The sequence below is a fragment of the Myotis yumanensis genome, unplaced genomic scaffold (genome assembly GCF_028538775.1).
Source record: "Myotis yumanensis isolate MYYU_CA2020_CCGP unplaced genomic scaffold, mMyoYum1.0.hap1 SCAF_16, whole genome shotgun sequence".
Lineage (NCBI taxonomy): Eukaryota > Metazoa > Chordata > Mammalia > Chiroptera > Vespertilionidae > Myotis > Myotis yumanensis.
This window is the reverse complement of record NW_027223767.1, coordinates 19,799,546-19,814,482: the sequence shown is the minus strand read 5'-3', so window position 1 is coordinate 19,814,482 and position 14,937 is coordinate 19,799,546. Positions and strand designations below refer to the sequence as shown.

At 37.4% G+C, this 14,937-nt stretch overlaps 1 protein-coding gene across 4 annotated transcripts in view; it reads left to right on the top strand.

The window, feature by feature from the left end:
• Positions 1-14,937, top strand: part of GOSR1 (golgi SNAP receptor complex member 1) — a 39,501-nt gene that overhangs the window by 15,910 nt on the left and 8,654 nt on the right. For all 4 annotated transcript variants that reach the window (XM_070395048.1, XM_070395046.1, XM_070395047.1 and 1 more), the window contains one exon: positions 11,355-11,384. In XM_070395048.1, coding sequence (XP_070251149.1) covers positions 11,355-11,384 — 30 coding nt within the window. The remainder of the gene's footprint in view (positions 1-11,354; positions 11,385-14,937) is intronic.

Here is a 14,937-nt window from a genome sequence, read left to right as displayed (position 1 = left end):
GCCTGGTACCACTTACCTGTGTCAAGAAGCGTTATAAAGGGCAATTAGTCATCCATCAAATCCAAAGAAAATACCTTATTTTCTAAGAATTTAAAGGAAAATGCCTAAAAACTTGGATAAACTTACACACACACACACGCACACACACACATCTTAATGCAAGTTGCCATGCTCTGTCCCTGCTTCATTTATTTTTTTTCTCTGACATGTACTAACTTCTTTAATTATTTTCTCTGTACATTGTTATAGAACTTAGGATCAGGAAATTACTTACCTTAGTGAACTCAACCTCTAAGCACTTGAGCAGCTAGTAGCCATAATGGTTAAATGTTATGAATTATGTTGATGTTTGCTGCTGAAAGTCATGTTCACATGAGCTTAATATGTACTGTCAATTTGTTTTTTGTTTAAAGATTACCGCTTTAAATATAAACTGTTGAAATCAGAACATGGAAAGATCAAGACCTTTTTAGAAGTCTGGGAGCTTCTAGTGTCAGATAATTTTTAGTGTTCTTCCTTAATCTGTTTAATATTGATTGGCACAAGGGGGCAGTCTTTCCTATAGTATGTGTAGTTTATAGTTATTCATAGCTTTGGTCGTTCATTTTGTATTTGATGAAGATCACCATAAAGAGAATTTTTGCATTACATTTATTGATAATGTTAGCCTACATTGCTTCGTTAAGGTATTATCTTCCAGGTTTCATCACTGTAAAATTACTGTTATTTCCAATTAATTAATTAATATAGGGGAAGATGCTTTGAGACTGTGTAAATATTCTGTTTCTTCTCAAACTTTTCCCACTAATATTAGCATCTATTAGTGAATCTTGCTTCTTCCTCAGTTATTACTGTGGTGTTTGCCTACTGGTGATTTTCTATTTCCATCAGTACTTGTACATTTATTAATTATAATTCTATGAAGAAGCACTGTTCTTTCTCCTTTATTTATTTTATTTAATTACTTATCAATGTAGACTCATAGATACTTATCCTGTTGGTTATAATTCAGCACTGGTATTATTTTATTTTCAGATTGTTCCACCTTTGGCCATGGGAAGTTACTTCGGGTTAACTTTTGTCATTGACATGCCCTTTCCTGTTTTGAACATTTCTGTTATTATTTGGCACCACAAAATTTTCATGGTTTATCATGTGTTTTCCCTTCCTCAACTCTAGAATCAACCACTTCTCCAAGTAACCTTGGTCTTTTTATTGGAGAGTGGTTCAGAAACTAAGATTCGAGTGCTAGATGTGCTTATTGCTATTGAGGTGTCATTGCTTCTAGGCTTTTTCTTGCTAAATGTTCATATCTTTTTTTGCATCTACTAAGGTGATCATTGTTTTTTTTTCCTTTATTGCTGCAATGTGGTGAATTACATTGATTATTTTCAAATACTAAATCTTGATTTCTAGAATAAATCCCACTTTATTTTGATATATTTATTATCCTTTTTATATATTGCTGGATTTATTTTATTAAAGGTTTTTACATTATGCTTGTGAAGAATATCTTTAGTTTTCTTTTCTTGAGATGTCTTTGTCTGGTTTTAGTGTGAGGGAAAATAATGGCCTCATCAAAGTGATTCTTTCTATTTGCTGAAGGAGTTTGTGCAGGTTTGGTGTTATTTCTTCCTTAAATGTTTGATAGAATTATCAGTGAATCCATCTCAGCCTGGAATTTTCATTGTGGCAAAATTTTTAAATTATAAATTCAGTTTCTTTTGTAAATATGAGGACTGTGGCTCTGTCTGCATTTATCCCTGGGCTCCAGGAGGATGGGTGACTGTGATTGGCCCAGCCTTTCATAACTCCATCCTGTGGCCAGTAGACTTGGAAAGTCAATTATCAGAAGAAGAGAATGCAACATATACAGGGCCTCAGGGAAGTTATCAGCCAACTTGGTTACTTCATTTTGGGTTTACTACACTCTCTACTGTACTCCAAGCCATACACAGAAATAGCACAGTTATGCAAACCCTTTTTTTTCTAGTGATATTTGTGAAGTAGACTTTTACTTTAATATCCCATTCTTTTCTCTGTCCCCCCACCAATCAATTGCAAACTTTTTATGGTTTGTAGGGCCCTACATGGTTAACCTACTACCTACATCTCCAACTTCATCTCTTTTTTTCCCATTCCTTCTCCTGTATCACTCTTGTCCTTTACTTAATAGGTACCAACCATACCGGCCTCCGTTCATTTCCTTTTCCAAAGATAACAAACCTTTTCTCTTCTCCGCTTCTTTGTGCTTATATTTTATCTGCTTAGAATACTCTTTGTTTTTTATATAACTTATTCATTTATGTCTTTATAGTTTAGTTCACTTGTCACCTTTTCAAAGAGACCTTTTCTAATGATCTTCTCTGAAGTAGACCTTCCCTTATTATTACTTAACAAAGCACTTTTTTTTTTGGCATAGTATTTATGAGAATCGGGAATAATTGTTCTTTTTTTTTTTTTAATCTGACTTCTTGATCATAAGCTTCATGGGTGTAGGGACCTGGTTAGTCTAGTTCTTAGCAGTATCAGGTCCCCAGTTCCTGTTATATCATAGACATTTAATATTTATTTGTTGTTTGAGTAAGTAGATGTAAGCAGAAGGTATTAATTTTGGTTTCATATACATGTGTACCTCAGTGTAGAAAACCGGTTTCATTCATTTACTTATTCCCCAAATATTTATTGAATATGTACTATGTACAGAGTATTGGTCCAGATGCCATATACCATTATATATATATGTCAAATTTGATTTTGAGAACTAAAGAGGGTATTATTAATGTGATGAATTATTTTTTTTTTTGCTTTGCAAAATGAATTTCCCATGAAATACATTTTAAAAATCAAATTGTAATAAAAGTCTTTGGTAAGCATCTCTCTTACAGATAAGAAAACAAGATTCAAAGTGGATAATAGGCCAAGGTCTCATAATTATTTATAACATAGCTCTTATTCAATCCACATTTTCTAACCTGTGGATTGATATGTCTCATCATACTGCATTCCCTGTGATTTGCTTCTTTAATTTTTTATTTTTCTTATATTCGGGAACCATTGTGGCATAATTCTATTTAGACTTGAAAGACCAGTTGCTTTTCCCTTCTCTGAAAACCCAATGACCTGACCTCTTTCTGTTTTTTTTCCAGATTTAAAATAGAATAGTAGCTATTGCCTGTTACAAAATTTTAATGGAGAATGACTTAAGAGTTAGCATTTTACCAAATTAAAAGTACTCTAAAAATGTAAAGAATTGTTTCATATGGCTTTTTAAATACCAGACTGTTGTATAAAGCAGTGTATATTTAAATATAGGCTCAATGATGGTATTTGAGTATTTCTTTTGTTTTCATTTCATTGACTACTTAGCAGATATACTTGAGTTATCATCTGAGATTTGGACATACATTTGTATTATAATTGTACACTTAGGTATAAATATGTCCATGAACGAATAAAGAATTATTATATTTTCAGTTGGAGGCTTACCTTTTTTCTGCTGACAGTTTTTTAATGTCATGTGTTAAGCTATGTTTAGACTATTGACATTTTGAAATTTTTTAATTCACCAGCCTTGTTATGTGAGTGATTCAACATTATAGTTGAAGAAATCTTTTAGGTAGCATTTGAAAAACATTAATGGTTTCACTCTTTGTTTTGTGATTTTTTTTTTTTAGCTGAGTTTCCCTGAGGTCATATGACTAATAGATTCAAACTCAGGTCCTCTGATTGTGTTGCTTCTGCAATATTGCTCTGCCTCTCAAAGATGATTCTATAGTATCTACTTCACAGACTTGCTAAGTTAATGGATATAAAAGGCTTTGCAACCTGTGAGGCTTCTATAATAATAAAAGCATAATATGCTAATTAGACCGGACATCCTTCTGATGACCTTCCTGATGAAGCCGGGGCTATGAGGAAAGCCTAGGTCCCGGGTCCCTGCCAGTGGCCGGAGGGATGCCTGGGTTCTCGGTGCCAGAGGGAAGCTGGTGCCAGCAGCCAGGGGAAGGAAGGCCTACTCTTACACGAATTTCATGCATCAGGCCTCTAGTCTTCTGTATATATAAAAGCCTAAGCGATCAGATGACCTTCCGGTACTGTGACGTGCACTGACCACCAGGGGGCAGATGCTCAATGCATGCCCTGCCCCCTTGTGGTGAGTGTGCTCCCACAGTGGGAGTGCCGCTCAGCTGACAGACAGGCGCCAGAAGCTGGGCTCACGGCTGGCGAGCGCAGCTGCCTGGGGCACGAGCCTCTCCCATGGACACTCCACCTGTACACCCTAGCGGCTGCAGTAGGTGCAGCGGGGCGGGAGGAGTGGGTGATCGATGCAGACAGCTGGCTGAAGCCTGACGAGCTGGCAGGTAAAGCCAGGCTGCCACTGCACGGAAGTCCACTGATCCCCGCAGGCCAGGCCGAGGGACGCCACCAGGCCTCCAGAGTCTATGTAAAGTAGAACTTAATGAGGGTTATCAAAGTAAGAAAAGCAAACACTAAAGGAGAAAACCTTTTATTATGTATGCACTATCAGTTTACATTTCTTAGATAGAATTTGAAATACTTTTGATGCCAGAATAATCTTCTTGAAATGAAATTCTAATTGTATTAAAGGCCATGACCATATTTAAAAGTATGAGACATATGATAACCATAATTTAGTGACCTTTAGAAGCAGTGATTTTTATCCCAAAATTTTGTGTATGGTTGTATGTACAGGGTGGGGTAAAGTAGGTTTACAGTTATGAGTAGGCAAAACACAGAGTTTATTCTTGTATTATTATTTAGTAACTAGATGCCCAGTGCACGAAATCGTGTGCAGGTAGTTCGCCGCCACTTGGCGCCACTCACTGCCCCGCCTGCCGCCACTCGCGGGCCGGGGGCAGGGACCGAGAGGTGGTCAATGCACCTCATGGCAACTGGTCAAGCAGTTGTTCCGGTCGTTATGCTTAATGGTCCCTGGCCTTTTATTATATAGAATTATTATATTATTTTCCTTACGAACAACTGTAAGCCTACTTTTGCCCCCACCTTGTATACTATTTAATAAATATATGATTCAGTTAAACACTGGTTGTATTATAACATCTGTGAATGGGATAACATAGTAGACTCTCAGCATTCAAGATTGGACTTTAGCTTTCTTAACTATTAACGAACCCTAGGGGTTCGTGGTGTATAGTTTTAAGATACAAACTTGAATGTTATGCATTGTGAAGCTGGTGTTGGGGAAGTCATTTGGCTAATGAGTACATCTACTCTATCTGGACAACAGTGCTTATACTTCAGCCTCGCTTCTAGCTTTATATTTGCTGCTTGTTGTTATTTACTTGGTAACTACCATGAAATGGTTTATACATATGCATACATATACTTTGTTTCTTTGTGAAACATTACCCCAAGGAGAAAACAGAAATAAAGGTAATGATAGTGAGGTGATACTGAGAAAGCAGTGCTCTTAAGTAGAAAAATGGAAAGTTAATGGAAGAAACTAAATATATTAATAGTAGTAACCATAAACTTGGGAATATGCAAAGATCTTCAGATAGGTCCCTTGTGTATGTCAGGGGTCATTTGTGTAATAGAGAATTGAATTTTTAGCCTATAAGAACTGGTAGCATTTGATTATTTCACTATATATCTATCATTCCATTTGTGGAGAATTTTAAAATTGCATATCAAAGATCCATTTGTCTCACATGGTGTAGTTGTCTGCCTTTTGAAATAAATGGCAAAACAAATTAATATTATTCTGAACATACTTTGCTTATTTTTATGTTCACTAGATAGTGTCTAATTTTACAAAGTAGGAATGACATAGTTAGGAGCTTTTCTACAGAACTCATTTTTCTTTCCTTGGAGCTGTTAGTGAAATTAAATTCATCTTCAGTTGGTACATGGCTTTGTTAAACAGTAAAATTTGAGTTGCAGGTGCTCTGCTATAGTGAGGAATTTTCTCTCCCCAGATGTATTATCCATGACAGATGTGTTCCAAGATGCCTTTGGATAGTACCGAACTTTATATATACTATGTTTTTTTCTACACATACATACCTATAATCAAGTTTAATTTCTAAATTAGGCCCAGTGAGAGATCAACAATAACTACTAATAAAATAGAACAGTTATAACAATATCTATAATAATAGAAGCATAATATGCTAATTAGACTGAATGTCCTTCCAGACGAAGCCGGGGCTGTGAGGGAAGCCTGGGTCCTGGGTGCCTGCCAGCGGCCGGAGGGAAGCCGGTGCTGGCAGCTGGGGGAAGGAAGGCATACTCTTGCACGAATTTCATGCATCGGGCCTCTAGTACCATAATAAAAGTTATGTGTTGTCGCCCGGTTGATGTGGCTCAGTGGCTGAGCATTGACTATGAACCAGGAGGTTGTGGTTCAATTCCCGGTCAGGGCACATGCCTGGGTTGTGGGCTCAGTTCTCAGTGTGGGGCGTGCAGGAGGCAGCTGATCAATCATTATCTCTCATCATTGATGTTTCTGTCTTTCTCTCCCCCTCCCTTCCTCTCTGAAATCAGTGTATATATAGTTATGTGTAGTCACTCATTTTAGGGATGCCTTGCTGAAGTCTTCGTATAGGCTCAATGGTTTCTGGTACAACACATTGCCATCAGTTGCCAACAACTTTTCTATTCATATCTTCCACCCATGAATTTAATGTCCTTTTCATCTTAATGAAACACTTATCATGTGGCTGTAATTTTTTCAGTTTGAAGTGCAACAGCAAAACCAGCATGAATTTCTTTTTTCCTTCTTCACAATTTTGCAAACAGAAGATTTGTTCTTACCATAGGTATTAGCAACTTCAGCATACAGTTATTTTCTTTCCTTATTAAGTTGAGAACTTTTGCATTTTTTTTAAAATCTTTATTGTTCAGATTATTACATTTGTTCCTCTTTTTTCCTCCCATAACTCCCCTCCTTCCAGCTCCCACCCACCCTCCACCCTCACTCCCCACCCACTGTGTTCATCCATAGGTGCATGATTTTTGTCCAGTCACTTCCCCCATCTCCCACACCCCTTTTCCCCCCAAGAATAGTCAGTCCATTCCCTTTCTATGTCCCTGATTCTATTAAAATCACCAGTTCATTCTGTACATCAGGTTATTTATTCACTTGATTCTTAGATTCATTTGTTGATAGATGCATATTTGTTGTTCATAATTTGTATCTTTACCTTTTTCTTCTTCTTCCTCTTCTTAAAGGATACCTTTCAGCATTTCATATAATACTGGTTTGGCGGTGGTGAACTCCTTTAGCTTTTCCTTATCTGTGAAGGTCTTTATCTGACCTTCAATTCTGAATGATAGCTTTGCTGGATAAAGTAATCTTGGTTGTAGGTTCTTGGTATTCAGCACTTTGAATATTTCTTGCCATTCCCTTCTGGCCTGCAAAGTTTCTGTTGAGAAATCAGCTGACAGTTGTATGGGTATTCCCTTGTAGGTAATTGAGCCTCTTTCTCTTGCTGCTTTTAAGATTTTCTCTTTGTCTTTTGCTCTTGGCATTTTAATGATGATGTGTCTTGGTGTGGTCCTCTTTGGATTCCTTTTGTTTGGGGTTCTCTGCGCTTCTTGAACCTGTAAGTCCATTTCTTTCTCCAGGTGGGGGAAGTTTTCTGCCATTATTTCTTGAAATAGGTTTTCAATATCTTGCTGTCTCTCATCTTCTGGCACTCCAATGACTCTGATATTAGACCGCTTAAAGCTGTCCCAGAGGCTCCTTACACTATCTTCACACTTTCGGATTCTTTTTTCATTTTGCTTTTCCAATTGGGTGTTTTTTGTCGAATCTTTGTTTTGATTCTTGTGCTCCTCTGGTCTGCTATTGGGTATAATATTCTTTATTTCAGTCCGTGTATGCTTACTTTCTAATTTCTTTATCGTAGCATCGAGGGTCTCATTAGTTTTCGTGAGGCTCTGCACAAATTTATGGCAAGCCCTCAAAATTGCGATTCTTAGCTCCATATCCTCCATTTCTGTCATGTTTTTTTGTCTCCGCATCTTTTATGCTTTCTTGGTGCACCCCCTTGTGGTCTCTGTGTGCAGTCTTGTTCTAGCCAAGCCTTAATTGTTGTAGTTAACACTAGGGGGATTTGACCACCAGGCTGACTGGCTGTAGGAATGAGCTGTGCGGAAAACGTCTGTCTTCTGGGGAGGCGCTAATCCAGCCTTTGCCTGAGGCGATCGGCAAATGGCTGTGCCTAGGGCTTGGGCGGGCGGGCTCAACAGGGCGGGGGGAGGGAGCCGCTATGGCCGCTCTCAGTCCGCCCCCAGGGGCTCTGCCTCTCTGTCCCAGCAACCGCTGCAAACCTTGGAGGGGCCGTAGCCAGACAGCCCCGCTTCTCCCGTTTGAGTCTGGGTCCCTAGAGACTTGCCCGGATCTGTAGCCCAGAGTCTGAGACTCACTCCTGATTGAAAACGACAACCACGCCCTCAGCCGCCAGCCCGCTTTTCGTGGGCACCACCGCACCACCGTACCTTTAAATTTTCCACACTACGCCTCCTCTGAGCGTCGGAATGCTGTTGTTTTTGCTTCTAGTTGAAGAGTCTCTCCTCAGCCAGCCTTCCTGTGGTTCTGGTTGATGTCCGTTCCGACTTTTAGTTGTATTTTTGAAGTGGTTGTTTACGGCGGCAATCTCCGGTGTTTACCTATGCCGCCATCTTCGATTCTCCTCTGCATTTTCTCTTAAAGCACTTCACACCTTCTCTTTGGCATATCCAAATTGCCAGCATTACTACTATTGAACTTTGGGGCCATTGTTAAGTAAAATAAGGGTTCCTTGAACACTAGCACTGCGATACCATGACAGTTGATCTGATAACGGAAATGGCTACTGAGAGATTAACAGGTGGGTAGCATATCCTGGGTGGATACACTGGACAAAGGGATAATTCACATCCCAGGTGGGACAGAGTGGAACGATGTAAGATTTCATCATGCTACTCAGCATGCAACTTATGAATTGTGTATTTCTGGAATTTTCCATGTAATATTTTCAGACCATGGGTAACTAAAACTGCAGAAGGTGAAACCATGGGTAAGTGGGCACTACTATATATATCCTATTGAAATTTATAAGGATTATTTCAGTGTTAACCCTGATTGCTGTTTTATCATTCCAACAAGTGCCTCATATATTGATTCATTTATTAAGTATTTGAGTGTCTCCTGTGTGCTAGGTATTGTACTAGACTCTAGGGAATCAAAGATGAATCAGACTCAGTCTCTACCCCATGGGAATTCATTCTGGTTAGAGAAATAATAAACATAATTATGATATCCAGTGAAATACTATATAAAAAGCATTAAATGAGATAGTGTAAAAACTTAAATTTTGCTAAATTTTCCTCCAGCACATATTACAATGTCTGACATATTTTAAATGCTTGTTATGTTCTTAAATGAGTTGATGAAGAGCAAAGAGCCATGAAAACATAATATTATAAAGAGGAATTCGTTCTGCCTAGATGTGCAGATGGGATGGGGAAGGCTTGACAAAGGATGTAACTTTTGAGCTGGACTTCGAAATATAAGCAATTTATTTTGAGAATCGGAAAAGAGGATTGCAGAGCAAGAGAGACTGAGACATAAAAGTGCTTTAATCTATGTCAACCATATATCCGTAGGCTTATACAGTTTACAAGATACTTTTGTTAACATTATCTCTTTTGAGCCTCAGGACAACTCTATGAGGCAAGTTCCTGCAGCCAAGTGCTTGAACCTGTATTGAAACTCAGATTCTAAGGCATAAGAGTAATTATGTTATTCTTTATAGTTTCATGAATGTCATGATTGATAATATTGAGTATCTATGATTAATTAAAAAATGGTTTTCTGAGTTACAAGTATGTGAAAGAAACATACATATAATGAAAAATATAGTTCCATTTTTATTTCTGTAAGCAGATTAGCTTCTATTGATATACAAGTTATTTTTTAAGAAGTTTCAGAAACAAATTAGAGAATTCTTAATGTTTCATAGATTCTTTATGATTCAGGTAGTTTTTAAGGATTTTAATAATTTCTTTACCATTTATCTAAAGAACAACAAATGACAACTGTGATTGCCCCATATTCTTTCGTAAGCTTTCTGCTATAGTTGAACAAATTTGTTGACATTAAAAAAATTGATTTGCACCAAAAATGTTTGGTTAAAAAACTTTGCAGAGGGGGAAAAAAAAGAAACAAAAACTTCTTCCCTACTTAGACTTGATTTCCTATTCCTTCTATGTTGTATGTAATCAAGACAGTGTGGCATTGTTGAAAGAAGACACAAATAGATCAGTGGACAGAATAGAGAGCCCAGAAATGGACCCACACAAAGTCAGCTGATCTTTGACAGAGAAGCAAAGGGAATTAATTGGAAAAATATAGTCCGCAGGCCGACACTCTATCCACTGAGCCAAACCGGTTTCGGCATTATTATAATTTAATATCTGTATATACTATAGCTTGCTCTCCATCAAAGTCTGGTTCCCATCCATCTCCATATATTTGACCCCCATTAGCCATTTCACCTCACCCCAACTCCTCTCCTCTGGTAACCACCAATCTGTTGTCCATATCTCTGGCTTAGTTTTTGTTTTATTTTGTTTAGAAATTCTTTTGGAAAGAAGTATTTAGAAAAAAATATGCAAGTATTTATTTGCATGCCTACTGTGTATCATGCATTATGCCAAATGGATACAGATATCTGGAGTTATTTTCCTACTTTCTGTTGTAAAGCTGCCCCTTTACCAAATTTAGCTACCTGTAAATTCCTCCCTAAAATGGCTTTTTGGGAGGGTTTCTTTCTTTGCAGTGTGTGATTCATAAAGGCGAACATTTACAGATTGAAGGAGCACTTTGTTTCTTTATTCAGATTCTAAAGTATGATAAACTGAGATTTGGTTTAGTTTCCCAAGAAAGGAAGGAACTTTAAGGTGTAAATAATTATTACTTATTGGCATCAGAACTGTATTTACCTATCCTGTCTCAACAAGTTGGTTGTAATTCTTAAGCTTAGAATAGACAGTAGTGACAACTTTGATCTATCTAAATTAAAGACGTTTCATTTATTTATGCTCACATTAAAACTGTTCTGATTTCAAGTTTCTCTGTGGAAGAAATAGATTTAAGCCAACAAATAAAAGTAAGATGAAAATTATCTTTAGTAGATATTTACATATATGTAAATTAAATTTATTTTAGAGTTCAGAATATTCTTCAGATGCTTCCAAAAGTCTGGGTATTTTGTTTAATAAATGGTTGGAAAGTTAACATACCTAGAAAATGTAGAAAAATTAAATACAAGTTTTAAATGTGCTTTTAATAATTCTAGAATTTGAATTTTTTGTTACAGCTCAGATCGTCTGATAGAAGAGACAATAAGGTAGGAATACTTTTTTTACTTTATTGTGTGTTTTTTTTGTTTGCACACAAATGAACAGATGTGGTTAACCTTGTAACTCAAGTTAATTCATCCTCCTTAAAGGTGTGAATTTAATTAGATTGTAGTGTATTTTCATATTGTATCTTTCCCTTGTAAGAGACATGTGATGCCCAGGCTCTTTTAGCTAGGTTGATTTTTCTGATTAATTTATACTATTTTTTTAGCCTCACTCTTTATTCTCTAGTGTCTGAGTAGTTCACAAAACAGGTAAGAAAGTTGAAGTTCCAGTAAGCACATCAATGATTTATCATTTTAAAAGCATTATATATTATTTGGAGCTTATGTTTGCCTCTTAGTATTTGACCCTTGAAATAACAGCCTAGATTCCACTCAGCTTCACTCCAAATGATGTTACGAGATGGGAAAGTATGTCTAGATATACTTTGTGTGGTACTGGAAATCATGCATATTCAACAAGACAATAACATAATGTATGTTGATAATATCCATTCTCCAAGGAATACAAAGTACTTTGCAGAAATTATTTTTTAATCTTCTCTATCTACTTCTGAGTCAGAGTGCACAGGAGTCAGTGATAGTCCCAGTTTTAAAAAACAGAGACATATATGATTCAAAGATTGGTGTCAGATTACTCAGCCCAGTTCTTAATTCTTTATACAAGATCATACATAATATCAATTTTTAAATACTTTGTAAAGTAAATTCATTTTAAAACAGCCACATTTAAATGTACCATATGCTGTCATAGAGCACATTTAAACTGAAAAATTATGAATAAGAAATAATGACATTATTATTAGTTTGACTCTTTTTGTGCTCTTTTTTTTTTTATCTAAAATTCAGTATGTTCTAATTGCCTGCTTCCGTCTGCTCTAATTCTTTTTTAATCCTCACCTGAGGATATGTTTTTACTGATTTTGAGAGAGAGATCAGTTGCTCCCATACGTACCCTGTCTAGGGATACGAACCCCCACAGCCTTTCGGTGTATGGGATGATGCTCCAACCAACTGAGCCACCTGGCCAGGGCCTTTCTCTTCTCATCTTTTGACTGATTATTCTCTGAGCCTGTTCATACTATTTTGATACTGGGATGTCCTTTTTATCATTATCCTAAACTAATCTTTATCAGATCAACTTTTTCTTGGATTTAGTGTCTTCCACCTTCTTAGTTTGTTCCCTCACTATGCGGGACCATGTTCTTTAGTAGCTTCCTGAGAAAGAGCAGGAGGTAAGTTTTTTGGACTTCCCGCACCCACATCTAAAAAGTCTTTATTCTACCCATATTCTGGTTCATAATTTAGATAAGGAATAGAATTCTAGATTGGAGATCATTTTGAAATTTTTAAGGCATTGTTTCCAGTATTGCTTTTTAAGTCCAATGCCAATTAAAATTTCTAATCCTTTGTATGTGATAAGCTGTTTTCTCAGAAAGCTTTTGGGACCATTCCTTTTCCCCTGTGTTTTTATTTGTTTTTAAACTCACCATGATGAGCTTAGTGTGCATATTTATTTCCTTTTCTTTTTTTTAATTTACATGAGCTTTCCTAAGGGATGGATACATACATACACATATATTTATATGTTTACATGTTTCATGGATGGGTAATCTTCTTTTATCTCTCTGAAGACATTCAGTATAATTTGATTTTAAGTTTCCTGAGCTTCCTTTATTGTCTCTTATTTCCTCAGACTCACTTTTCTGTTTGCTGGTTGTTTATTTAGATCTCTGCCTTTTATGTTAGAAGCTTTCCTCCAATGTCTAGTGATTCTTGGCTCTTTTAAGAGTGAGGCCCCAATCCAGTGATTGGAAGCTCATTCTGTGTGTGTGGCGGGGGGACTCGTTGAGTGGGAGCCTCACAGTGGGTAGTCAGGAAGGGAGCTGGCGGTTTCGCAGGGAACTTCAAGTGTCCGTGTCCCCAGGTTTCCTCCTAGGTCAGGTCTTCTACTACACTGGGGGCAGTTATCTGAGTGCATAGTTTGGGAAGGTAATTTAGGGTTCTGACAACTCTGTACAAATTTCCATTCTTAGCCCTATTCCATACTTCTGTCTTCAGATGTACCTGGTTCCCTTAATTCTTGAGCTTTTCTGGAGAAAAGGTCCTAGTGGTACTGAGGTGAATAACAGTAGCTTTGGTGCTGGTAATGTTACTAACATTTCTTGATCACTCGTGGAATTCCTCTAATTTTCTTTATTCGATATTTACATGTTATAAAAGTGCAATGTTCTAATGGTAACATTTAAACAATTCTATAAATGTACAAGGTTCATCTCCTAGTAGTGCCCCTCCATTCCTTCCCCCTAAAGTAACTTGTATTAACTGATGGTTATGTATCCAATACCTTTCTTACTTTCATACAAATACACACAAAAATGTTTTGTTTCTTTAAAAAAAAAAAAAAAAAAAGGCCCTGGCCAGTTTGGCTCTGTGGATAGAGCATCTGCCTGCTAACTGAAGGGTGTGGTTCGGTTCTGGTCAAGGGGCACATGCCCGGGTTGTGGGCTCAATCCCCAGTGGGGGACTTGCAGGAGGCAGCCGATCCATGATTCTCTCTCATCATGGATGTTTCTGTCTCTCTCTCCCTCTTCCTTCCTCTCTGAAATCAATAAAAATATATAGTAAAAAAAAAAAAAAAGGCTCATACTTGTACACATTCTGTAGCTTACTTTAACCATTTAGTGTATCATAAACATCCCTCCAGGTTAATAGAAATATTATAAACTCATTCTTTTTTTTCTTTTTTTTATTGATTTTTTACAGAGAGGAAGGGAGAGAGATAGAGAGTTAGAAACATCGATGAGAGAGAAACATCGATCAGCTGCCTCCTGCACACCTCCTACTGGGGATGTGCCTGCAACCCAGGTACATGCCCTTAACCGGAATCGAACCTGGGACCTTTCAGTCCGTAGGCCGACGCTCTATCCACTGAGCCAGACCGGTTTTGGCAAACTCATTCTTTTTAATAACCAAATATTATTTCTTAATATGGTTATACCATAATCTACTAAACCATTCCTGTGTTGGTTCCAAATTTCTTGTTTTGTCTTTTACTATTCCAAATAATGCTTCAACAGATATCTGTTTATATATCTTCTTACACACTTTTATTCCTTCTTTGCCTTCTCAAATCTTAAAATTTCAGTTTTGATTCATTTGTCATTTGCTTAGAGTACTCTCTCCAGCATTTTCCTTCAATAGAATACTAGGTCTTGCCTATCCAAACATGTGTTCAGTCAGCTCCCTGATACATCCGGCTATTAGAGACCCTAAAGCAGTGACATATCAGGTGGTGGTAGATGGCCCAGCAGTGTTTCCTCCTGGCAGTGGCACCACATTAGCTGGAAGACTGTGAGCTCCCTGCTTATGGGCCTCTGGTTGTACGTGCCAGTCCTTTTCCAGCTGCAGGGACTGGGGCGGTTCAGTCCATTGCTGCAGCCCTAATCCTTCCATTGTCTGGGCCCTTCAGAATGCAGTGAAACCTAGTTCTCTGCTCAGGCTGAAGGAACAATCTAGTCTTCCCTGCCATGAGTTC